This window comes from Eutrema salsugineum, unplaced genomic scaffold (genome assembly GCF_000478725.1).
Source record: "Eutrema salsugineum unplaced genomic scaffold, Eutsalg1_0 scaffold_22, whole genome shotgun sequence".
In the NCBI taxonomy this organism is placed as follows: Eukaryota; Viridiplantae; Streptophyta; class Magnoliopsida; order Brassicales; family Brassicaceae; genus Eutrema; species Eutrema salsugineum.
The window spans coordinates 68,323-93,853 of record NW_006256812.1 but is presented as its reverse complement, the minus strand read 5'-3'; the positions used below and the strand labels follow the sequence as shown (position 1 = coordinate 93,853).

At 37.9% G+C, this 25,531-nt stretch overlaps 7 protein-coding genes across 7 annotated transcripts; 3 read left to right on the top strand and 4 right to left on the bottom strand.

The window, feature by feature from the left end:
- The first annotated feature begins 135 nt into the window (after positions 1-135).
- LOC18015858 (flowering time control protein FPA) lies at positions 136-5,166 on the top strand. The gene is given in 6 exon segments (XM_024154991.1): positions 136-668; positions 2,234-2,476; positions 2,600-2,656; positions 2,747-3,315; positions 3,317-3,571; positions 3,785-5,166. Coding segments are annotated over 6 exon segments (2,661 nt in total). The 5' UTR covers positions 136-389; the 3' UTR covers positions 5,043-5,166.
- A 182-nt stretch (positions 5,167-5,348) lies between these two features.
- LOC18015857 (putative pentatricopeptide repeat-containing protein At5g09950) lies at positions 5,349-9,536 on the bottom strand. Its single transcript, XM_006397445.2, has 6 exons — positions 9,341-9,536; positions 9,131-9,207; positions 5,884-8,904; positions 5,722-5,800; positions 5,549-5,615; positions 5,349-5,437 (listed from the first exon to the last, which is right to left on the bottom strand). Exons 1-3 carry the CDS (start codon positions 9,519-9,521, stop codon positions 5,953-5,955), a joined length of 3,210 nt encoding a protein of 1,069 aa, XP_006397508.2. The 5' UTR covers positions 9,522-9,536; the 3' UTR covers positions 5,349-5,437; positions 5,549-5,615; positions 5,722-5,800; positions 5,884-5,952.
- A 337-nt stretch (positions 9,537-9,873) lies between these two features.
- Positions 9,874-13,978, bottom strand: LOC18015856 (electron transfer flavoprotein-ubiquinone oxidoreductase, mitochondrial). The gene is made up of 18 exons (XM_006397444.2): positions 13,470-13,978; positions 13,279-13,355; positions 13,037-13,143; positions 12,864-12,945; positions 12,678-12,786; positions 12,547-12,593; positions 12,383-12,457; positions 12,045-12,161; positions 11,900-11,968; positions 11,689-11,781; positions 11,358-11,460; positions 11,135-11,259; positions 10,998-11,047; positions 10,845-10,911; positions 10,642-10,721; positions 10,412-10,540; positions 10,242-10,308; positions 9,874-10,153 (listed from the first exon to the last, which is right to left on the bottom strand). Exons 1-18 carry the CDS (start codon positions 13,900-13,902, stop codon positions 10,070-10,072), a joined length of 1,914 nt encoding a protein of 637 aa, XP_006397507.1. The 5' UTR covers positions 13,903-13,978; the 3' UTR covers positions 9,874-10,069.
- Positions 13,979-16,303: 2,325 nt separating this feature from the next.
- On the top strand, positions 16,304-16,670 carry LOC18015855. Its single transcript, XM_006397442.2, has one exon. The coding sequence runs from the start codon at positions 16,304-16,306 to the stop codon at positions 16,625-16,627; it is 324 nt and encodes a 107-aa protein (XP_006397505.1). The 3' UTR covers positions 16,628-16,670.
- A 594-nt stretch (positions 16,671-17,264) lies between these two features.
- On the bottom strand, positions 17,265-17,435 carry LOC112086180. The gene has a single exon (XM_024154927.1). It carries the CDS (start codon positions 17,433-17,435, stop codon positions 17,265-17,267), a length of 171 nt encoding a protein of 56 aa, XP_024010695.1.
- A 3,032-nt stretch (positions 17,436-20,467) lies between these two features.
- LOC18015854 (biotin synthase, mitochondrial) lies at positions 20,468-23,137 on the bottom strand. The gene is made up of 6 exons (XM_006397441.2): positions 22,839-23,137; positions 22,374-22,553; positions 21,952-22,058; positions 21,381-21,586; positions 21,055-21,194; positions 20,468-20,958 (listed from the first exon to the last, which is right to left on the bottom strand). Exons 1-6 carry the CDS (start codon positions 23,043-23,045, stop codon positions 20,659-20,661), a joined length of 1,140 nt encoding a protein of 379 aa, XP_006397504.1. The 5' UTR covers positions 23,046-23,137; the 3' UTR covers positions 20,468-20,658.
- A 152-nt stretch (positions 23,138-23,289) lies between these two features.
- LOC18015853 (U11/U12 small nuclear ribonucleoprotein 35 kDa protein) lies at positions 23,290-25,248 on the top strand. Its single transcript, XM_006397438.2, has 8 exons — positions 23,290-23,464; positions 23,550-23,647; positions 23,750-23,801; positions 24,003-24,073; positions 24,207-24,297; positions 24,398-24,473; positions 24,596-24,674; positions 24,800-25,248. The coding sequence occupies exons 1-8, from the start codon at positions 23,317-23,319 to the stop codon at positions 25,127-25,129; spliced, it is 945 nt and encodes a 314-aa protein (XP_006397501.1). The 5' UTR covers positions 23,290-23,316; the 3' UTR covers positions 25,130-25,248.
- The last annotated feature ends 283 nt before the right edge of the window (positions 25,249-25,531 follow it).

Sequence of the window (25,531 nt, the reverse complement as noted above, 5' to 3'; positions counted from 1 at the left end):
TCTTAATTTAGCAAAAGTATCCATCCACAAATTAAAAAATATATATATAATTAGAAGAAAAATAATATTCACAATGTGACAAAGGGAAATTAATTATGTATATATCCTTTGAAGACCCGCCGCTTCGATGATCTTTGCTCTCGCTTTTTCTCTCTCTAATCTATCTTCTTCTTCTATCTCTTTTCTAGGGTTCTCCTCTCCTCTCAGTTGTTAGGAATTGACGACGCATCTTTCTCTGAATTTTTCTCGGTCAACGTACTATTGCTTCATCGCACAATTCGGCTCTCGTTTTCGACTCGGGGATATCAAATCTGATAATCTCTAGGTAAACTATCAATTCGGGGATTCGAAATTTGATCCCAAGGATTGCCAAATCCTTAACTCTGAAGATGGCGACAGCTATGAAGCCTTTCAGATCACGTGAAGCTGATGAATCGGGTTTCAAGTCGAACAATCTATGGGTCGGTAGCCTTACGATGGATACCACGGAGTCAGATCTGACAGAGCTCTTTGGAAGATTCGGCGATATTGATAGAATTACGGCGTATTCTTCCCGTGGATTTGCGTTCATCTACTACAGACACGTTGAGGAAGCCGTCGCAGCCAAGGAGGCCCTTCAAGGGGCGAATTTGAACGGAAGTCAGATTAAGATCGAATACGCGCGACCGGTTTGTTCTTATCTCTTTGATTTGTTAGTTTTATCTCGTCTTCGTTTGTTCCCTAGCTTTGATGGTCTTTTGTCAACGATGATACTGTCTTTACGATTCCATTCTTTAGGTTCATATATCTTGACCGTGTTTGATGCTTCTTTAGTCCAAAACAAAATTGTTGAGTCTGAGTTTTTCTCCTCGTACAAATCAATTCAAAATCAAAACCCAAACCTAGATTTATGTATATATTTTTTTTAGTTGTGCGAAACCTGATCCGGTCTTAACTAAGAGGAACGCATTTCTCAAACCTTAGTTTTGTTTTATCGCAACGATCTAATCAAACTCGCGCCAAGTTAACCACAAAGAGCGAGCTTATCCTCGAGTGTGGTGCAAAATTTGAGTGTCAAAGCATATAACGAATGCATCAAGCACCATGTTTTCTCTCGTTTACGAGTTTGCAGCAAAAGCGTTGATTCAGTTATCGTCGCTTCGGTCTGCAATATCTTCACACTTGTGTCCGAGTAAACTAGTCTGATTTCAGGTTTGCTCCAGATGAGCCCACTATAGACTAATCGAACAAGCTTGAGTATGAATGAATTGCGTACAGCACCCGAAAATTCGCAAGGTAAATGCTAGGTGAAAATTTGGAAGCTTAAGCTAAGCATATCGATCATCGCCAAACAAATCAGAAATTGGGAGTTTTAAAGTTCAGTTCCATGCGAAAATAAACCGACTGGAGAAATTTGTAAATTCCGGCGAGATATTCTGTACTGCAGATGTCAACAGCTGCACTTGGGGAGTAGTTTTTACTTTCTGATAACATTAGTCCAGATTCCTCGTATCGCAGACACGATTCCATGTCAGCGTGGGAGAGCTTTGTGCTTGTTTTGGCTTGAAGATGAAGTAAGACAATTTTGCGTCGTCGTCGTGAAGCAGCTACTCTCTTTCCTCAACCAATAAGAAACGTGAAAGATGTTATGCTCAAACAGTGAAAATGGCCTCTCGTGAAACGGCTCTTTGTAGAATCCTGCTTATCACTGTGTCTTGCCGTACGTAAAATCTCTTGTTTCCCAGCTCAGTTCCTTGAGGAGTATAATTTGTACCGAGAAATCCTGAGTTTAGTATATTTGGTCCGAGCCAATCTGCAGTGATCAAGACAGACATTCCTTTCCAGACAGTGTTAAGATCTTTCGGCTTTGAGCTTCTGACTGAATGTCCCAGGATTGGTTTTATTTGTAACGAGAAATCCTGAGTTTAGTCAATTCTGCAAGGACAAGTGAGGACAAGAATGCTTAGCAGAAAGTGTTAATGTCTTGTCCCCTTTGGGGACGGCATGCGTCTCCTTATGACAAAGGAGAAAACTATTCACACCGATTGACAAAGGAAGAGAATATGTTTCCTTGCAGGAATGTTGTTTTGTGTATTAGGATAGCAACTGATATGAATTGGTGACATAACGTTTTTGAAATTATTGTTTCCGTGTGTGTTAAAATTCCTTGATGCTTTCGAATTTGTATTCATGACTGGCAGTTTTCTGTATAACATTATTGTATCGCCTTCTTATAGACCTTTTGTTTTTGTAGGCAAAACCTTGTAAGAGTCTTTGGGTGGGCGGAATCAGCCCAAGTGTCTCAAAGGATGACCTGGAGGCAGAATTCAGGAAATTTGGAGAAATCGAGGATTTTAGGTTTCTTAGGGAACGCAAGACAGCTTTCATTGATTACTTTGAGATGGAAGATGCCCTACAGGCAAGGAGCATGAATGGCAAGCGAATGGGTGGTAGCTATCTGCGCGTTGATTTTCTCCGGTCACAAGCACCAAGAAAAGTAAGCATTCTTGAGACATTTAGTTTTTACTTATGATAACGCTCTAGCAGCCATTTCTTTGTTTTTATTATCAGTTTTAACTTTTCTTTGCTGAAATCAATTTTACATTTTCTTTATCTTTAGGAACAGTGGGCTGGCTCTTACGATAACAGGAATGGCAATGTGAATCATAAACCTCAGGTTCGTCTTAAATGTTGAAAATAGTTTCTTTTTTGTTGCTGCTGATACGTATCTGTTAATTGGCTTTGACGTTTTGTTATATGTTTACAGTATACTCACTCACATGAAGATGCCAACGGGGATGACCAGCCAAGTAAGGTTCTGTTTATTGGGTATCCTCCTTCTGTTCAGATAGATGAGCAAATGCTACACAATGCAATGATACTCTTTGGTGAGATCGAAAGGAAAAAAAGCTACCCATCAAGGCATTTTTCACTTGTGGAGTTTAGGAGCATGGAGGAAGCTCGCCGTGCCAAGGAAGGTCTACAGGGGAGGTTATTCAAAGATCCTAGAATCAGAATTATGTACTCAAACGATGAGCTGCCTCCTGAGCAAGATGATACTAGTTTTTACTCTGGCGTGAAACGTTCAAGACCAGATATGTTCATCAATGATCCTTCATTTGTATCTTCTCCTCATTCTACTGGAGTTCCTGGGTCTATGAGGCCTTTCAGAGGTGGCAATGAGCGTTCGTATAATGCTTCAGAATTCAACGACGTTGTTGGTAAGGAGCCAAACTGGAGGAGGTCATCTCCAAATGGCACTGGAATACTCCCATCTCCAACAGGACCTGGAATCCTCCCATCTCCTGCACAAGGTATGAGGCACCCTGCGAGGTCAATTTTCTTATTCCTTTGGATATGATCCTGCTCAGCCTGACAGAGAAAGCAAACGAACAAGAAGAGATGGATCGGTGGATGGTTTTGCTCCAATGGGTGTCGATGAGAGGCCATTTGGGCGTGGTTCAGTTGCTGCTAGGCCTATCCGCGGTCACCCTGATTCTGATTACATGTGGAGAGGAATGATTGCCAAGGGTGGAACTCCTGTCTGTTGTGCTCGTTGTGTACCTATTGGAAAGGGGATTGAAACTAAACTGTGAGTACCATTTACCCGCATTTTTAACCCTTCATATTTGTTTTATGAGAACCATATCATTCATAATATTATTTTAAATAGGGAATTGTAGGTTAACTATTGCTTTTATAGTTGCTGAGATGCCTTGATTTGCGTGGTGCTGATGCGCTAACTATTGACATTGCCCTTCAATTGCTGACTTTGGTCTATTTTTTTTTTTATAATTGATTTTAGCCCTGAGGTCGTCAATTGTTCAGCAAGAACTGGTTTAGACATGCTCGCCAAACATTACACTGAAGCCATTGGATTTGAGATAGTTTTCTTCTTACCAGACAGTGAAGAGGATTTTGCGTCTTACACCGAATTTCTCCGCTACCTCGGCTCAAAAAATCGAGCAGGTGTTGCCAAATTAGATGATGGAACAACTTTATTCTTGGTGCCTCCATCAGATTTCTTAACTGATGTACTCAAAGTGTCCGGACCAGAGCGGCTATATGGTGTAGTTCTCAAGTTGCCCCCACCAGCCGTTCCTGTTGCAGCACCGTACAGACAAGAATCTCAGTCCAATCCTCTGCCTTATATGGATCAAGCCCGGGATTCACCTGCCAATGCCAGTCATGGTTTATATCCTCCTGCTAAACCTTCGGCTAGTGAGCCTCTCAGAATGCCTAACAATGCTGGGGTTAGTTTAACGCCAGAGCTTCTAGCCACTCTGGCCTCTTTTCTCCCTGCAACTTCTCAACCTGCTGGCCCCGAGAGTCACCAACCTATGCCAGGCACTTCAACAGTCGTTTCCGCAGTAACTCAATCCAATGGACTGTACAATGGAGAAGCACCGTCTCAAGCTTGGAACAGAGATCCACAAACAGTCCATGATGCCTCAAATCAGTCGTTCCAACAATATGGAAATCAGTACAATCCAGCCGGGCAACTACCTCCTCCTCCTCCTCCTCGTTACGCTCCAGCTTCAAACAACCCCAACTACTCTAGTGGAATGGTCCATGGAAACATGCAATACCAAGGCCAGTCTGTTAACATGCCTCAGCTATCTCCGTTACCGAATATGCCTCATAATAACTATGCCATGTACACTCAGGGTTCGTCAAATCAAACTGTTTCTCAGCCCATGACACAGCAATACCAACCAGAAGCTTCCGTGCCAAACCAAAACTATGGTCCAATTCCAAGTTATCAGCAATCCAGTTATCATGGTGTAACAACAAATCAGGCGCATAATTTAAACGCTTCCCAATTCCAAGCTGCCATGCAACCATCAGCTGACAAGGCAACCGTGGAGCCACAAAGCCAAGCACCACAGCTGCAGCCTGTGCTCTCTGGGGCTGGTCAGGGTTCAACAGATGGGGAGGTCGATAAGGACCAGAGATACCAGTCAACACTGCAGTTTGCAGCAAACCTTCTTCTGCAGATACAGCAGAAGCAGCAGCAGCAGCAGCAATAGTCTTTGGGTTCTCGGGCTGGACAGGGCTCTTAGCTCGTCTTCGTTATGTTGTTTTTTTTTGGATTTTTCTTTTTCTTTCTTCTGTTCTTAATTAGTTCTTTCTTTTTTTTGTATTACAAAACAAATCCTCCTTATGATATCAAAATTGTTGACGGTATATTTCAGTCGAGAAACCCAAAGTTTTCTTTTTGGTTTTCTCAAGTCTCTTTCGAAACTACCCGTTATACACCAAACGAAACACTAACGCTAACGCACATTTTCTATCAAAAAACTCCAACATATACGGTTTTGTTGAATTTATTAATCAAAAATGCTAAAGTGATACATTATTAAAATCTTGGGGACTACAAGAGGGAATAAGCAGAGCCTCCACCACCTTCGGGCACTGTCCACTCTATGTTCTGCTTTGGATCTTTGATGTCACATGCCTTACATTAAAAAAAGTACCAAAACAACGATTTAAGCTTTTCTCCAAAATCAATTGGGTCACATGAATACACACTAATTATAGTCCATTAACTCCATCAAGTGATGCGTACCTTGCAGTGCAAACAATTTTGGGCGTTGGACTGCAGTTTCAGCTTACCCTCTTCATCTTCTACATATCTTTTTAATCAATGCAGAAACAGGTTGAATATATTGTCCACGTATGCTGATCTATAGATCAAAGAGAGAAAGGGAACTCTAGTGCAGTTTGTGTCATGGTACAAACCTGTATAAGATGTTGGCACATCAAACGTTAAAACACCATCTGGCTGTGGTTACTCAATTGGCGTGCATTTCCGAGCAAGCTGCATAAAGATATAGCTCGACTTCAGTTGTGTTTAAGCCAATGAGTGCTGAAAGTAAAATCATATTAAGAAACAAAACATACATGAACGACATATTCAACAGAATCTCGATTTCAGGTTGATGGTCTTCTTAATTTTGGTACTCTTTTGAATCACCAGAAATCACTACACGAACATTCACCGTCTTGAAAATGATGAAACCTGTTTGAATCTCTCAAGATTATCTGTCTCCCTTCGATCTTTGATATATACTTGAATGCAGAGTGGCAATCACCGCAAACTCTGAGGTTCTTCATTATTCTGATGGGCAGCGTAGAGCTCCTCTGGGCAATGAGAACAAAAGCTACAGCGAGCTTCTCGCTGTGATAGCTCAGAATCTCTTCCTTGTTTTCTTGCTCTAGATCATACAAGGCGAATCCTGTCTGTGGCACATAACCTGCGTCTCTCATCTTTATGTTGAGCTCCTTGAGCTTCTTGTAAATCAAATCAGCGTCCGGGTGTGACTTATCACCAGCAACAAACATATGGACTCCATCCTTCATTGTGACCCAACTGTAACCAGCTTCCTTTTTCACATCTGCATCTTTCATCTTCTTTCTCGCCTTCACTAAATCTTCCCATCTTCCTCCAGCAGCATACATGTTACCAAGCAGCACATAATTTACAGCGTTTTCTGGCTCCAATTGAAAAAGCATTTCTGCTGCCTTCCTCCCTAACTCTGCTTTTCGACCATTGGCTCTGCAACAAGCCCCAAGTACAGTCCTCCATATGAGAACATTAGGCTTCATCGGCATTTTAACGATGAAATCTTCCAGCTTATCGAGTTCACCAGCACGGCCTAGCAAGTCAGCCATACATGAGAAGTGTTCAATCCTAGGAGCTAAGCCATAAGAATAACTCATAGATTCGAAATGTTTAAACCCTTCTTTAACCAAACCCGCGTGGCTACAAGCTGACAAGACTCCCACGAATGTAACATGGTCAGGTGGTGTTTCGCCATCGAGCTTCATATTTGCAAATAGCTTCAAAGCTTCTTCTCCTTGCCCATGTCGTGCATAGCCCGAAATCATCGAGTTCCAAGAATATGAATTCTTCACAGGCATTGCGTTGAAAAACCTCAAAGCATAATCTAGTCTTCCACATTTGGAGTACATGTCAACGAGTGCACTCCCAACAACCACATCAGATTCTAACAAAGCTCTCACCGAGCAAGCATGCACTTCCATGCCACGCTCTAGCGTTGCAACCGAAGCAAATGCGCTAAGAACCGTCGCATACATGAAATTATCCAATCGTTGACCGGTCTGCAACAAGATACACACCAAGTCTAAGGCTTTGCCAAAGAGCTCGTTATGTATATACCCCGAAATCATGGAGTTCCAACTTACATCATCTCTTCTCTCTAACATTCTAGAAAATATCTTCTCACACTCATCCATCTCCTCACACTTCCCATAACAAGCTATAAGCGCATTTTCAATGGTTGCTTCATCTGCAATATTGTACTTTAAGGCTAGCGCGTGTATTTGCTTTCCCAGTTCACCGGATGAAAGGGATGACACAGCTGAAAGAACGCTTGAAAAAGTGATTCTGTTAAGTTTTTGTCCTGCTCGTTGCGCATTCAAAAAACATGCCACGGCTTCAGGTACTGACCCTTCTGAACTAGCTAAAGCTCCTATCATGGAATTCCAAGACACCTGATCATGCTCTGGCATCAAGGAAAATATGTTACGGCATGCGTTGAGATTGCTGGTCTCGGCATACAGTGTAATAAGCGCATTTGAAACTGAAACATTCAAATCAAGCCCCAATTTGAGGCTTTCTCCATGAATCTGTCTTCCAACTTTTGCCCACTTCAAGCTCGCGCATGAGCTGAGTGAACTAATCAGTGTGAAACTTCCAGGCAAGATTTCATGTCGTCTCATACTTTGGTAGCGTTCCAAAGCTTCTAAAAAAAGGCCGTTTTGGTCAAGACCAGTGATCATGGAGTTCCAGGAGACAGAATCTTTCTCCCTCATGAAACAGAAAACACGTCTAGCATCATCTATTGAGCCGCACTTAGCATACATATTAACAAGGCCATTTCCAATGCCAACCATGAAGTCAACTAAGCCGGTTGTTATTACATGCCCATGAACCTCTCTGCCTTTTCTCAGACCTACTTCCTCAGCTAGAAAATACTCAGGAAATGAGCTCAGGAGATTTACGTATGACTCAGGACTAACATCAATCATGCTTTTCATGTCCATAAAGAGCTTAGTTGCTTCTTCTCCCCGTTTCTGTCGCACCAGACCAACCATTAGACCGTTTAAGGTGACTGCATTTCTTGTTTCCATCTGATTAAAAATCTTCCTAGCATAACTCAATGAGCCTGACTTTGCAAATGCACTCACCAATCCGCTTCCAACAAAAAGGTCTGAGAGAAAACCAGATTTCTGGATAGTGCACATGATCTGCTGTAGCAAACTAACATCTGGTTTAGCCAAAGAACAAGCACTAGTTACAAGACTACCGAAAGTGTACTCAGTTGGTCTAGAACATTCACATTGCATGCTAGAGAACATCTTAAACGCAGATCTCAAATTCCCAGTCTGTGAATATACAGATATGATCGAATTCCATGATACAGAATTTTTAACTTTTATGTCATCGAAAGCACGAAGAGCACAGCTAAGAGACCCTATGCATTTCCAGTACATTGATATGAGGACATTAGAAACTACTGCATCCACTGCATAGGAAAGTTTGAACATTAGGCCATGAATTTGTCTCCCGAAATGAATGCCGACAGAATCTAACTCTTGACAAGCTCGAAGCACACTAGCAAAAGCGTATTGATTTGAAAAAACCCCTTCTTTGATCATATTTCTCAAGAACAATAAAGCTTCCCTATGTTCTCCATTCCGGCTATACCCTGAAACAACACACGCCCATGTAACACAGTTCCTGTGAGGCATTTCTTCAAACACCTTACGTGCAGAGACCGAATCACCCGTTCCAAAATAATCATTGATGAGGTTGTTGCACAAGTACACATCTTCCTCTAGACCATTCTTATACAATCGCGAATTAAATTGTTTAGCTCCTTCATTTCCAACGCAGCTCTAAGCAAAAGAAAGAAGATCGACAACATGGCTTAGGAAAAAGGAAAAGACTTACGTTTAGAAACGACATGAAAGAAGTGAAAACGATCAAAACCAGAAAACAAATCAGTTTCTTTGGGTCGTGCTTTGCAATAAAAAAAAAACCATTCTGTTTTTGCCTTGTTCGTAACACAGAGAATACAAACAAAAAAAATCTTAGGACAGAAACAGAGGGAGGGAGACAAACCTGTTCGTGTCTCCAATGTGGAAGAAGGTCATCAAGTGCCACAGGTTCAAAAACATTACGAGATATGATGTGTGCTCCTACAAATCGAAATTCGATAGTTAATGTATATGACAACCAACTTCAAGAATCCAAGAGATAGAGATAGATACAGAGAGACCAGATAACTTTCAAAGATTAATACTTTGAGAAAGACAAAGACTAAAAACGGACCTACTTCTGCTCCTTTCTCAACGAGAACATCATCGTACTCTATCGACTCTCTTCCCGCTTCACTGCTGATACATCTACTCCCATTTATTCCTAAATTCCTCGAATTTGCGCTTAAATTTCGCGAATTTCGAAACAACACGGCGGAATTAGGACACCCATATGGAGGAACGAATCTATGCATGATCACTTAGTAATCTAATTGACTGTTAGACCCAAGAAGAACAAGTGAGCCGGTGGTGCTCTGCTCCGGTGTGTCAAGAAAGAGAAAACAAAACAAAACAGAAAGGTCTAATTTTGAGTGTCAGACGAAAAGTGTCTTTAGTTCCACGAGCTGACCCCACATGGGTTTTGACCTTTGAATGTGATTTTGGATTTTTTTTTTTTTTTTCTCTTTTTGTAACGAGTTATCTTTTGTTTTTCTATTAATACAGATATGCCCCATGATGTCAAAATAGTTGATGTCAATTTTATTTTAAACAAAATTGTTGATAGTTGAGAAATTAGTTCTCTCAAGTTTCTTTTTTTTTTTTTGGTTTTTCTTATACCACTTTCGAATCTACTTTCTTTCGCCTACCCGTTAATGTCAAATGAAAGTTTACAACAAACAAAACACTAATTTTTATATACATTCTATTAAGAAAATTCAAGACAAATATGATTTTGTTGACTTGAGACTCATTTATTTATCGGATATGGTAAACTGAGAGGTTTGTTGATGAATATTGGGGACTACATGAGGGAATACGCAGGGCCTCCACCACCTTCAGGCACTGTCCACTCTATGTTCTGCTTTGGATCTTTAATGTCACATGCCTTTTACATAAAAAGACCAAAATAACGATTTTAAGCTTCTCTCAAAATTCAATTGAGTCACATGAATACACATTATTAGTACACAAACCTTGCAGTGCAAACAGTTTTGAGCGTTGATCTGTAGTTTTGGCTTACCCTCTTCATCTTCCACATACCTTTTTAATCAATGAACAAACAATGATGAGTATGTTCAAGGATGTTAATCTACAAATCAAGTTGTATATATATATAAAACGAGAGAGAAAGGGAAGTTATTACTCGTACACACGGGCTGGGCAGTAACGTGACTCTGGTGCAGCATACTCTGGAAAGTTTAACTTTTCTGGAATTTTGGGATCCTTCAAGCGCAGATGAGATGGTTGATCATGATCATGATTAGTATTACTCCTGTTATCATCATTTTTGAAGATGAAACCGCTCGTTGTTAGTAACGTAGGAGGAATACTTTTACATTGTAAAGTTATTGCAGTTTGTATCATGGTACAAACCTGTATAAAGAAGTTGGCACATCAAACGACAAAACACCATCTGGCTTTGGATACTCAATTGGCGTGCATTTCCGAGCAAGCTGCATAAAGATGTAGCCCGACTTTAGTTGTGTTTTTTATCAGTGTAAGTGAGTTCAGTGGACTGTTTTTGATCTGATTATAGTGGAAATAATTAAGGTTTATCCGAGTGCTTATATACTTACATCTGTTGCTTCGTGGTCTGCTTTCCCGTGCTTAAGCGTGAAAGGTACCTTTCCTTTCAGTACATAGCTGCATAATCAAACATAAAACAGTTCACTTATAACAAAGATCATACAGAACACAGCCAAATGAAGAGAATCAATGCCGGGTCTTACTGTTCCATAGCACTTACGGCCAACCCAGGGAGTAGCCCATACTCAAACGCCTGCAAGTATATGAGATTAAGATCGTCCACGAACGAACAATTAGAGAGAAACAAGATTTGCTGATATAAGTTCATAATATTACGTACAGGGCGGTAGTTTCGAGCTGCGTAGAGCTCCTTCCACACCCAAGAATCCCTCAGGTTGTCCCAGTATGTGTTCATGTTTAAACCTTCATGAAGTGCACCAAATGCAGCCTCTGCTGCTAACATTCCTGTAAGATATTGATGAAACTGAGATGAGGATATCTATGATGGGACAGTAAAAAGAAGAAAAAAGAAACCGTATAATTTATTAAAGATAGATTGTGACCTGATTTCATTGCGGTATGTGTCCCCTTAATCTTGGGTACATTGAGAAAACCAGCTGAACATCCAATTATTGCTCCTCCAGGAAAAACTGGATAGGGAATGGACTGAAATTTTACTAACATCAAGTTCAAATATGTTATAACATGCCAAAACAAATTATATCTTTACTATTCATAAAAGGGTTCAACTAGATTATCTATATTCACGATGATATCCAGAAATCTCATTTCCCAGTCAACAAAACAAAAATATGTATATACAAGAAATGGAAAAATTTTCTGCTTTCAGAGTCAAAGCACCAGTTAAATCTAAGGGAGTGAATTTCAACTCACCTGAAAACCACCTTCATTTAGAGTACGAGCTCCATACTGAAGCACAGTACCACCTTCCAAGACGCGTTTAATGGCAGGATGGTGTTTTAGTTTCTATTTGGAAGATAAAATTATATAATTCATCAAACGTCTTTGTTTTGTGAATTGGCTTATTAGAAAGGTATTTGTAGTAACCAGTGAAAAGTCTTATCGTTATGAGAAACTGACATACCTGAAACTCCTCATACGGATTCAAGAAAGGGTTTTTGTAATTCAAGGCAACAACCAAGCCAAGCGCAATCTGTTTGGTTGAAAAGAAATCTGAGCTACCAAAATTGAAAGGTACCAAAGGATCTTCCAAGTGAGAAATGAGTTACCTGTCTATCGTTCATGTGGTACAAGAAGGAACCTCCATATGTCTTGGGATCCAAGGGCCAACCCAATGTGTGAACAACTTCTCCGGGGTTATGCTTGCTTTCGTCTATCTCCCAAACCTGTAGAGCTCAAAGTATCAGAAACTATAAGGACCAATGTTTATACAAAGAAACAAATCTCCAACCCTAATAAAGAATGTATGATCACCTTTTCGATAGAGATGTTACAAACCTCTGAATCATAAGAGGACAAGAGAAGAAACCTATTTAACAAACTACCAAAATATTTGTAGACTCAAACATGCATTCGAGTTACAATTGGATCAAGGATAAGAGCATACCTCCTTAATTCCTAAAGCATATGTCTGATGTTGTGCATTAACCTCTTCTCTTAATTTATACTTTTTGATTATTTTCTGCCCAGAATATAGTACAAAAATGGTTAGCGTCAGCAGCAGATGCATTGTGATAAAATGAATCTTGTGACCGGAACGTTTCTGCTGACCTCAGACAATGATCCTCTGCATCCTTCTGCAAATAGTGTCACTCGTCCTGTGAATTGGACACACATCTTAGTACAAGAGACTCCTATAGAAAGTGAGAGAGAGAGAAAGAGAGAGAGAGAAACAAAGCTACCTTTTATGTCTACGCCTGGTTGGAAATTCTCCTTCTTGGAACCATCTTTGGATATTCCCATATCTCTGGTTGCAATCCCAACAACTTTATCGCTTGCATCGTACAACACCTGATATCAGAACGTTTGCTATGCAAAACATCAAATGGTTTTGAGGATAAAAAACACAAGTAGAAGCGTGAGATGACCTCACTAGCAGAAAAGCCAGGATATATCTCTGTTCCAAGCTCCTCCGCTTTTCCTCCTAGCCAACGCACCAGTTGGCTCAAACTGCATATACAAGCACCACCAAATACTAATCATCTGAAATGAAACTTAAAAATTGACATAAAAAGTGGCAAAAATGTTCATCTACATGTACCTAATAACGTAGTTTCCCTTGTTATCAAACGGAGAAGGAAGTGAAATGGCACGGTCTTTCGTCAGAAACCAGAATTTATCGGAAGAGGCAGGGATCTCAATGGGTGCCTAGAAACAAACAGATCAGGAAACAACAAGGATACGAATAACCTTTCAGTTTGATTTCCAAAAGAAACATTTGATTCCTGCTTAGTTCTTAACACACAGCATATAAGAAATGTATTTGGATTGAAGCAGACAAACCTGTTGTTGCCTCCAATGTGGAAGAAGTTCATCCAGTGCCAGAGGTTCAAAAACATTTCCAGAGATTATGTGTGCTCCTACACATTTGAAAATTCCACATGACAACACCAATATCAATAATCCAAGAGACCAGATAACTGCAAAGATTAGTACTTTGAGTAAGAGATAAAGAGAGAGAACGAAAAACTGACCTACTTCTGCTCCTTTCTCAACGACACACACTGAGAGATCGATGTTATTCTGCTGACACAGTTGTTTCAATCGTATAGCAGCAGATAGACCGGCCGGTCCAGCTCCGACAATCAGAACATCGTACTCTATCGACTCTCTTCCCGCTTCACTGCTGATACATCTACTACTCCAAATTACTCCAAAAGTCGTCGAATTTGAGCATAAGGTTGGCGACTTTCGAAACAAATCGGCGGAACAAGGATACCCAAATCGAGAAATGAATCGATTAGCAGGGATCGAGGGCCTTGGAGGAGACCCAGAGGCGGTAAAAGGATTTGACGTGATTGATGAAGGCAATAGAGGGAGAATGAAACGCTGATTCTTCGAGTGTCTCAACGGATTAGAAGAAAAAGATGAAGAAGAAGAAGAGAGCTTTACAAGGAGCTTATGCATGATCACTGGAAGATGATCGAAAGAGGATTAGGAACAAGAGTGCTCATTCCTTCCTTCATATACTAGCTTCGAAATGAGTCGGCAATGATGTGGCAAACCTTCATTAATCTCTCTTATCTAATCTTCCAAGCATTTTTGTTTTGTTTTTTTTTTTAAATCTATATGCGATAAAGTTTCATTCTAATGAGTAAACCAATAAAATAATTATGGAGTATTTTTCTTCGGTGAATTTCTTCTTCATATGATGTGGTCTCTTCTCCTTTTTTTGCAGGGTGTGATGATCTAATGCATTTCTCCTCTTCCAATCTACAGAAGCTATGTAAATTCTATGGGTTCTGAGTTGGTAGAGTTCCAGTTTGCTTAAAGCTTCTAATTACGTTTGTTGGAATATATTTTGGTTTTTTTTTTTGGTCGTAATTGGAATATATTTTGTTCTCTTGGGTATTATACTAGATCCTAATTATATTTATCTGCAATTTTTCCTTTCTCTCGTCACAATAACAATTGGTTTCCTAGCCGTAGGTGCATTTCTCACACTTGCTTGTAACTTGAAAGTAAAACACACAATGCTTCAGGATTCCCATTTGTCACTTTACACTATAAATATCAACTAGGAAGCTATTGCTCACTTTTGTATAGTTACAGGGGTGGTTTTTCAAAGATCCTAGCTAGAATCACATTTATACTGTATATATGTACTCAAACGATGAGCTGCCTCCTGAGTCCTGAGCAAGATGATACTAGTTTTTACTCTGGCATGAAACGTTCAAGGCCATATATGTTCATCAATGATCCTTCATTTGTATCTTCTCCTCAATTCTACTGGAGTTCCTTTGTCTTTGAGGCCCTTCAGATGTAGCAATTTCATATAATGGTTCAGTAATCTTCTAAGCTCGCTAGGTACAACAAGAAGGCGACTATTTTAATCCTTTATAATTCCTAATTAGGGATTAATCCACGATATAGCGTGGGAGATATATTTTTAATCTTTAATTAATTTAAATAATTTGATGAAAACAGTTATTGTTATAAACTTTACAATAATATAGTGCATATTTTTGTAAATTTTAAATAATGAGTTGATCTATATATATATATATATTTTTTTTTTTTTGAATTATAAAAAATGAGTTAATCCGTATATAAAATTATTTTATAAGCGTGTAAAGCAAAATAAGTTGTTTTAAACCGTTGGTACTAAACTAAAATATTATCTAGGCTATTATATAAAAATTATAATATTATAATCATCAACTCTAATTTGTATCGTTTAATAATTGACATTTCTAATCTGTTCACTAACTATAAAAATTTAATTTTATCTTTTTAACTATATATGAAAATAATATAATATTTTTTACACTTAGGTTTGATATATAATAAATAAATATACAACAATTTATATTTAATTTAAAAATATATATAATTTAGTAGATTGAATATATTACCTATTTTTAAAAATTAATATTTTGATTTTTGAGATTTTTTTATGGGTATTAAAAAATTAAAATTATAATCTGTTCATATCGAACTAACCCGTTTACTTAACATATTTGTATTGGATTAAAATTTAATAATTAATTATAATATTCACCGTTTAATAACTCTCATTTCACCACAAGCTTTTTTTATTTAAAAATCAATTTTTCATATCAAAATTTTAGTAAAATAACTAAAAAAGTATTTTTGTATATAATCAATCAAATGTAGCAAATTATTGAAAAAAAAACAGTTCACCACTTTTTTAATATCATAACTTTTAATTTTGACTTTTATAATATTTCTAAATTCAAAAATTTATTTTCACGTTTTTTAATTAAATATACTTTATAATATCATTTGAAAATAAAAATAATAAAAACTATCATATTTTTGAATTTAGAAATTAAATAATAAATATACTCTATTAAATGAGAAATAAAGACTTTCCATATTTTTAGCAATAGAGTTGAAAGACAACTATATCCTTTCCTATTTTAATTATTCTTTGTTATTTGTAATGGCATATCATGTAATATTTTACAAAATAAAGATTATATTTTAAAATGTCTACTCAAATAATAATATAGAGATTTTTATCCCCACCACTATAATCGTTTTCTTTATATTGGCTTTGTTGATTTTCAATAGTCATTTTGTTTATCCCCTCCTCACATGGATGCTTACGATATGCAAGCCACATAATTAATGGTTACATATGACCATATATAAAATAAGTATAAAGTGTATGAAATTCCATATTTGGTGCAACATAGTCACCAACTACTATCAAACGCAATTTCATAATTAATTATTGTTCAACCGAAATCTCACCCAACTCTCCGTCTCGTACATATATATATAACATACTAGTAACATATGGTACGAGGAACTTGAGCACACTATAGATTGAGATCAATCAATGTCGGAACAAACGTACATGTACGCGTATGTAACTCTGCCTCGCCATGACCAGAGCGAATGGTACTCTCGGAAATGTTATCGAGACGGAAGACGTGTGGTGTTGGCAAACTACGACTTGATGGGATCAAAGAGTTTCAGTTTCAAAGAGAAGCTTAGGAAGTCTGTGAAAGGAATAAACGAGTCAGCCGAGCGGTTGGTTTTGGATGTGAGGCAAGGTACAACCAAAAGACGTTTCGCGATTAGAGTTTTGAGGACAAAACTTGGTTTCTATTCTTGCTTCCTTACTAGTATTAGACGTTTTACTTCTTGCTTTGGGTCATAGGGATTTATAATTTCATCATGTTATTAATCATATCAGAAGTTATTTACCGATCGATATGTTGCTTTACATACATGATACATCCATATATGTAAATACATCACTACTGTATGTATGTGTGTGCTTTCATGAGAGTCTCGTACGTGTGAATACGTCAGTATCACACATTGAGGTTGAACAAACTAGATACTTTATTGCGTGATTTAAGATCAGGATTGTCTTACAATTTCTTGTATGTATAAAGTTTTTTTCTTTTGTGTAAGATTGTATATATACATATAATTAGAATCATGAACGGTGTTGGAAAATTTATACCTAAATTTTGGTATTTCAATGATTGATGCATGCTCACAATATTTACCTAACCACTGAATATTTTCATAAATATAAAATGGCATATATTTTAAAGATTGTTATTAGGAGTACCTTTTAATGGCGTTTACTTTTTAAAAAAACACTATTACCTTTTATATATTAACAAAAATGAAAAATTAAGACAATCAGTATACAGCTATACAGTTTATTGCTAATCAGTATTAAATTCAACATATTTGAATATATATTTGGAATCTATCCTCCTTAGCGAAGAGAAAAAGATCACAAGGAATTACGAGGCACTATATAATTAAAAGTCATTAAGTTAATGTTTAGGAAAACAACAAGTATGAATGAAGACGTTGCAGCAAGCTCCACCAAAATCATTTAAGGTCCGTCGGATATTAATTCTGCCATCAACTTCCGTCGCAGTCATTGCAACTATCATTAGAATTACAACGATTAACACAATCGCAGTTTTCCTTTCAAACGCCATTTTTTGGTTTTACTAATTTTTTTTATCAAACAAAATTTATTGTGCTGACTATGAGTTTAGCTATCAATGTATTTATACGCTAACCCAAGTTTCCAAATATAGTAAAATTCTAATTTAGACAACTTATTCAATGATTCCTGTGGATGCTGTTTAAGTGAATATTATTGCTAATTCTTGTGGATGGTATTTTGAGTGAAGCTTGTGATCTATATTGTAGCTACGTTGATTGATAATACTCATCTTTATATTGAAGCCGGTTGATTTTGTTTTTTCTTGGATTGGATTTCTTATGTCATTGATTTTGTTTATCACCTGATTTTAAAAATAGGTTGAAAATGTAATACCAGATAAAGTTGTTGTTTGTGATCGATGTGAATAAGAGAATCTGTGTAGTTACCTTAGCTACACACATTATCTCTGCCTAAACTTTAAATTATAGGTCATGCATTGCCCCTATCGATAAGCATTTACATAATATTTGCACAATTTACACTATGACTTTCTTATGGAACTGCCCTCTATCATATAATCCTGAAAAAAATGATATGAGTCGACATAATTCCATAAAACTTAATACAATAAGAAAAAACCCAAATTTTAGCAGAAAATTCATATGAAATTATCTAACATTTTGAAAATTATCATTAGACAATAAAGAATGTTTTGTTGTATAAATGAAACTAAACCGGTAGAAACATGCTTGTTGATATCAGCATTCTGATTTACGAATGCTGATGAGTCTGAAATATATGAGTTTGAAGTGGATGAGTCAGAAGTAGATGAGTCTAAAGTGGATGAGTTAGAAATGGATGAGTCTGAAGTGGATGAGTCTGAAGTGGATGAGTCTGAAGTGGATGAGTCTGAAATGGATGATCAAAATTCAAAAATCAAAATCTGATTGGACCGCCATATTTCGAGAAACGCAGAGCAATTCATTCTTTTGATTCATTCTTTTAATTCATTTTTTTGTTCAAGCAGTTTTCTGCAAAAAGCTTCAACTGATTCACTCTTTCAATGTAATTTTCTATCTAAACTACTAATTTCTGTATCTTTGTATATATATGATTTACATGCAAACAAAGAAATCGGGCTATGAACATAGATATAATACATGAATAGCTAAACTTAATAAAAAAAAATTTTACGTCTTAAATTTTTGTAGGGTACAATTAAATGGGTTACCAATATATAATAAGTGATGAATCGTCACAAAGTAACACAAAATTTGCATTTTATAAAATAAACTAGCAAATCTATTGACACGATTAGTTATGATTCAGAATATAAAATAATAAACATTAAATTCGTATGAAGTATGTTTACCGCATAAAAGAAGAACACGTGGTATATTAATAATGTTATTTTGTAAACTAACGTCAATGTTATCTTTGCTATTCAAAACAAAAACTGATTTAGTGTATCAATAAAGTATAAGAGAAAGTTACATTATAAAATAAAAAAACTGTGGAATATGCTATAATGAGTTTTTTGTGAAACGGATGGAACATGATTAAAACGCTAATCATCATTTGACTCGTACTGATCTCACTCGTACTGGGTCAGACGTCGTTTACATATGTGATTAATATTTTGGACCCAAATAATGGGCTTATATTGGGCCGAATAAAGACAATTCAAAAGTCCGTATTTTGTGTGTTGCACTCCAGATAAACAGCGACCATTCCTGTAATTTCACAAAGTGGGTGAATGCTAGGGTTATGCATCTCCCTTACATTGTATATAAAACCACAACTCTCTCTCTCTCCCTCTTTAAATCAGTCGTCTCTTTAATTTTTCCTGAAGATCTGTGAATTGTTTCGATTGTGTTTGGTATGTGAAAAAGGGCTCCATTTTTAACGAGTCAACAGCAGGCGCCACTCTAATGGCGTCCTGACTGCCGCTTGGAGCCCAGATCAAATGCCAGAGGAAGACCCATGAAACTAATTTGATCTCTGTTTTCATGATTCAATACTCTTGGCTACATCTCTTTAGTTTACAAAATTTGAGATTTTTGTTTTCATTTTTTTGGTTTTTTAAGTTTTGATGGCATTAAGTCAGACACGGGTGCTTGTTGGGTTAATAAGAAACAGCAGAGCAACCTTTTGCATGGTGCCTATATCAAATAAGCTTCTCATCACGATTGGAGGCAGTCTTGATCTGATGTCTTCTCATGGCTTCCTCCAAATTTAAAGCAGCTACATTTCTTGGTTTTTTTGTTTCTCATTTTCACATCATTCGGATTTTTTTTTGTTTTCTATGAAATTTTGAAGGACACGCAGAAGGAATGCTTAGATATAAGACAAATGAGATATGATTATCCTTCTTTAACTCTCACGGCATCGATATGATTATGTTAAAAGAAAAAGCTTTTGAGGGGATTAGTGGAAATTGATTTATATATGTTGGTGCCGGAGAGATGAGATGAGATGATCTTCTGACTATAATGGTTGCCGATCAAAAAATGAATCTTTGAGAATTGAAGCATTCATGAGCTTTGGAATCAAAGGCACAATGTCCGAACAAGCCCTCTGTTATCTTGCTGATGCAAACTCAATCTTTCCGTATTGGAGATGAGTTTTCAACCACACGCTGACCAGCTCATGTTCAAGTTTCTGTAGATTCTTCAGAATCAGAATTAGCGAGAATGTTTGGTTCCTACTTCTCACCAATTGTATTTCGTTTTAAGTTGTGACACTAAAAAGCTTTACCTTTTACAATGATTTGACGATTATGTGATACCATTGTTAGTTAATCGTATTAGTAGATGTCTAGTAGATTTGCTCCTTAAGTAAACGTTATTATCTCTCAATCTATCTATCTTTCATTTAATTTAAAAATTTGCAATTCAATTTAAAATATGACAAAGAGTTTCGTTCTTCATACATATGCTTTAGAGAAAAGGAGAAGCAAATTCTGTTTCTATTTGATAGACACTTGTGAGGTTTCTTGTAATTGACCTGTTAAAAAAGGAGATGCAAGCGAGCACAATGCTTCAAAATTTAATTAATTTTGAGAAAAAAGAAATTCAAAACAATCCTCAAAGCAACTTTTGTTTGGCTTGCATTTTTCCTTCCAATTTTCATACATTCGGAACTGGAATAATAAGTTTACTACAGGATTAAAATTTAGGCATATTCGAATAACGATAAACGACCAGTGGTATCACTAAATCTTCCAATAATGCTACAAAGTAGATGGTGCCAACTTCATAGTGTCCAAACTTCTAGTGAGAAGCTGAAGCAACTTTTTCACAACTTTCCGATTCAGAATCATCTTCGGAGAAACTTGGGGGTTTAGGAGTGAGTCCCAACGTCTTGAACATGAGCTGGTCCGCGTCAAAATCATTGTTGGGTGTTGTTAAAAGCTTCTCTCCAGTGAAGATAGAGTTTGCACCGGCAAGGAAACACAGGGCCTGCTCGGCCATTGAGAACCGAACTCTACCAGCAGATAGCCTCACCATTGCTTTTGGCATTACAATTCTTGCTGTTCCAATCATTCTGATCATCTCCCATATCTCAACCGGCTGCAAAAACCATTAAAGGTTTTCAAAACCCTTTTTACCATCAAGCAGCTATCAATCTATGATGTGCATTTTATTGTTTTTAGATTTTGGAGATACCTTCTGGTCTTCAAGAGGAGTGCCTTTCACTGCAAGCAGAGCATTTATGGGAACACTCTCAGGGTGAGAAGGAAGTGTTGCCAGTGTGTGCAATAGGCCTACTCTGTCCTCCTCTGCCTCTCCAAGCCCTATTATTCCTCCTGTTAATCAATAGAAAAAGAAAACAATTGAGAACATGTTAGTTGACCTATCAAATCAATGAATATAAGGGAATTGTGACTCTTAATGACAGGATGAAGACAGGCTTCTGTCCTTTATTTAGCTAGAACTGAGGCATACAAGAATCCGGAAAAACTTGGAATGTCTTTGCTTCATATCGAAATTACCTGAACAGACGTTGATTCCAGCTTCACGAACATGGTCAAGAGTTTCAAGGCGTTCGTCATAACTTCTAGTAGTGATGACGTTTGGGTAGTACTCTCTCGAAGTATCAAGGTTGTGGTTATAAGCAGTGAGGCCAGCCTTCTTTAGCTGTAATGCCTGTTGCTTCTCAATCATGCCCAAGGTGCAGCAAACCTCCATCCCCATGCCTCTGTTGTGCAGTGAGAGCCCAGAAAAAAAATTATAAATATGCTAAAGCCATGAGAGCATATTAAACATCATGTTTATTCTTATCCCGGGTAAACCACATTCACTTTGAAAGGATCACTGAAAGGATCACTGAAAGGATCACTTCCGATATATCACACACACAAGGGTAAAATCCACCTAACTCAAGAAGATTAAAAATTTCAAAACAAATTTTAATGGTAGTTGCAACTTGCAAGTGGGTTTAGTGTTCAGAATCAGAAAGCAAATGCAAAGGGGATAATATGTAGTACAAAAAAAAAGAAATTCAAAATGAAGCCCATCTTAAGAAAAGTATTAAAGTTGTCAGAGATTCAATAATATGGGTACCTTATTTCTTTGATGTAGTCAAGTATCTGGTTGAAATTGGTTTTCCGCCCTATTGTATCTCGCCACGCAGCACCCATGCAGAAACGTGTGCTACCAGCTTCTTTTGCCTAACAACAGATTAAACATGCTACTCAGATCAGAAGACCTCATTACATTCTTAAAATGCTTCATTCAAAACAATCCCAGGATCCTAAATTTTCAGTTGTCGTCATCAATCCTCAAGCTTGAATATTCCTAGATAAAAAGTAGAGCTAGGAAAGATGCATCTCAGACTCTTTTGAACAGAGCTCATACTGAAAAAAATAAACTAACCCACCGATAAAAGCAAAGGCCAATCGTGGGATCAGATGATGAAACTCCAAGCCAACTTAAATATTCCTCATGTATATTACTGATACGAAAGAGAAAAGGAAACAGCTAACCTTCTTTGCTGCATCAATGACAGCGTCCTTGGACATGAGTCTCTGGGCCTTGACTCCAGTGCTATATCTCGAGGACTGAGGACAATATGAACAGTCCTCACTACACCCACCAGTCTTTATGGAGAGGAGAGTACATTGCTGTACTTCCCTGAAGTTATGAACATGTCTATGAACCTGAGCCTGAAACCCACACAATATCATTATCAAGTAATCAAGAGACATTAAAAAGAATAAACAATATATCGGACTACACTAAAAATCTCAGACCAGAGTCCTGGGACTTGAATGAGATTCAAGTTGGGCAAAAAGTTACATACTCAAACAAACATGTTCCGGGTCAAACTAAAACTAAAAATCGATACTTTCCTCCGATTTTACTCTAGTTTTACAGAGACCTAAAGCTTTCAGTGAATTTAGAGAAACTTAGAACAACAAAGGGAGGAATGAATGAGTGAGGGAAATTACTCCATGGAAAAGGAGGTCAAGAACAGGAGACTCAAAGACGGCCTTGATTTCATCTCTACTCCAGTCATTCCTGGGACCTTCCCGGATCGTTCTTTCAGCTTCAGCTGAAGCTGCGGATGAAGAAGAGTAAGAAGAGCAAGATGCAGATTGCCGAGCTGAGACAGAAGGTATCAAATGAGATCGAAATACAAATCGAGCAAGCATCATTTCCGCCTTTGTTCTAACTCAGATGAATGTGAGAGAGAAGAATGAGTGAGATTTGGTGCTATAATCCTCCACTTCACTGATCCATGTGAGTCACCTAACCAAAAGCCACCGTTGGAATTTCCGCCTCTACGAGAGAGATCATTTTCATGGGCCTTTGTTGGGCCGAAAATAATTAATTCACCTAAACGGCAACGTTTTGTCTATCTCTCCTTAAGGTCGTTTCTCTTTCTAGACTAACCGGAGCCGCCGTGAGAGAAGAGGGGGGCAGAAAATGAGCGGCGGAGGAAACAACGTCGTGAACAGAGTCTTTTACGCGACGTCGTATCATCCGATTCAAGCGGGAAGTATCGACGGAACCGACGTTGCGCCACACGATAACGGGGTCCGTCGAGCTCTCCTCTGTTACAACGCCGGTCTATGTAAACTCTCTTTCTGTCCAAATTTATTGCTTTTGTTTCTGAATTGCAAATTTCATTGATTCGAATGTCTTTTGGGTTACGGAAGATGATCCGTCTGGTGATTCGAAAGCCGTCGGAGATCCTTACTGTACTCTCTTCGTGGGTCGACTCTCTCATCTTACTACGGAGGATACTCTTCGAGACGTAAGGGTGTTTCGTTATTATGACTACAAGCTTGGAACTTCACACTTCGTGTTGATTCTACGCGTTACTGTGTGTTTGAGTATGATTGTTAATTCTTTTCAGGCCATGAGTAAGTATGGCAGGATTAAGAGCTTTCGCTTGGTCAGGCACATTGGTAAGCTTTTGCAATTGTTTTGCTTTAGACGCCATTCAGCTTTATCTTTAAGAAATCTATTTTGTTGCTTGCTTCTACCGAATTATTTTCTTAGGAGAAGAATTGTGATGCCATATATTCCTTTAATTCCCACATTCTGTATAGTTCTGCCTGATTATAGATTTGTAGGCCTGTCTGATTCCGTTCTTGTTTCCTTTTCAGTGACAGGTGCTTCACGGGGATATGGTTTTGTGGAGTATGAGACTGAAAAGGAGATGCGCCGTGCTTATGAGGTTCCAAAACTTTCATTTTCTATCTCTTGCTTCTGTCTGAAATCCTTACAATTTTTGTTTCGTTAGCATCTCTACATATATGCTGTTTCCGGAAACCAGTGGAGTTTGATTGTCGGTATGGAATGTTTTACAGGAAGCTCATCATTCCTTTATCGATGATCGGGAGATTATTGTTGATTATAATCGGCAGCAACTGATGCCTGGGTGGATACCAAGAAGATTAGGTTTTGCCGTTCATTTACTCTATACTGTCTAATAATAGGTTCCTCGTTAGATCTTCTTCATCCCTTAGCCTAAGTCCTAATCTTTCTTCTCTCGAAACAGGAGGTGGACTCGGTGGCAGAAAAGAATCTGGACAACTTCGTTTTGGAGGACGAGAAAGACCTTTCCGAGCTCCCTTGTATGGTTTTTGCTTTTGCTCTCCCTTTTAACAGTCGAAGATAGATAGCTCACGGATCTTCTGATTTTCATATTCCTTGATGGAGAGAGATTTAACTTAGGATTCTCTTTTGTTAATATCAGGCGGCCAATCCCCCATGAAGATTTGAAAAAGCTCGGCATTCAACTTCCGCCTGAGGGAAAATATATGTTGCGTACTCAGGTTCTGGTTCATGTCTTTTAACTTTACCACCACTCTACATTTCTTTGAATCTTTCCCCTGTTTCATCTCTGTTGCTATTTTATATTGCGTCTTTTGCTCATGTTCTATTCTGCTAAAATATGCAGATCCCGTCACCTCCTAGGAGAAAAGGAAGTGTGTTGGATAGGGAGGACGGACATTATCAAGAACAGAGGAGCTCTGTAGAAAGGGAAGAAGAGCTTAAAAGGTCTTATCACAGTCACAGGAGGAGCTCACACACACATAGCTCCCATAGAAACCGCATCAAAGACAGAGAGGAGCGTTCCAAGAGAGAGTCTGGGTCTGATAGAAAAGAGAGATCACGAGGGAAGGCAGATCGATATGGTGACAATAAGGAACAAGTTTCTGGTACTAGTAGAAGATCACACGACGACACAGAAAAAGAACGCTCTCACAAACGTCATAAAAAATATTGACTATAAATAGTTTCACGCGATAGCTTAAAATTGTTTCTTCTATGATTCTTCCTATACAGAGGAGTTGTAACCGAATTATTCAAAATGATTACAGATAAAAAAACGCTTTATTATCTTTTCTTGGCCACCGTGTGATTCCTCTCTGGGCCAGTCCGGTTTAAACACTTCCTTTCGCTTTTAGTTCGAGATGTTTTGTTTTTCTTTCTTTTCATTTTTTTGTTTGTTTTGTCTCAACAGTATTGGTCATATCTGGAAATGCTATTGAACCTGTGGCACTAGATGATCTCCTCCCATACTGGAGATAATAACAGGTATCTGTCCAAAGAATTTTTCTTGCATCAACAAGCCAAAAAGCAGTTATTTGTTTGGAAATTAATCATGTCCTTCTCCTTATCATTTCTT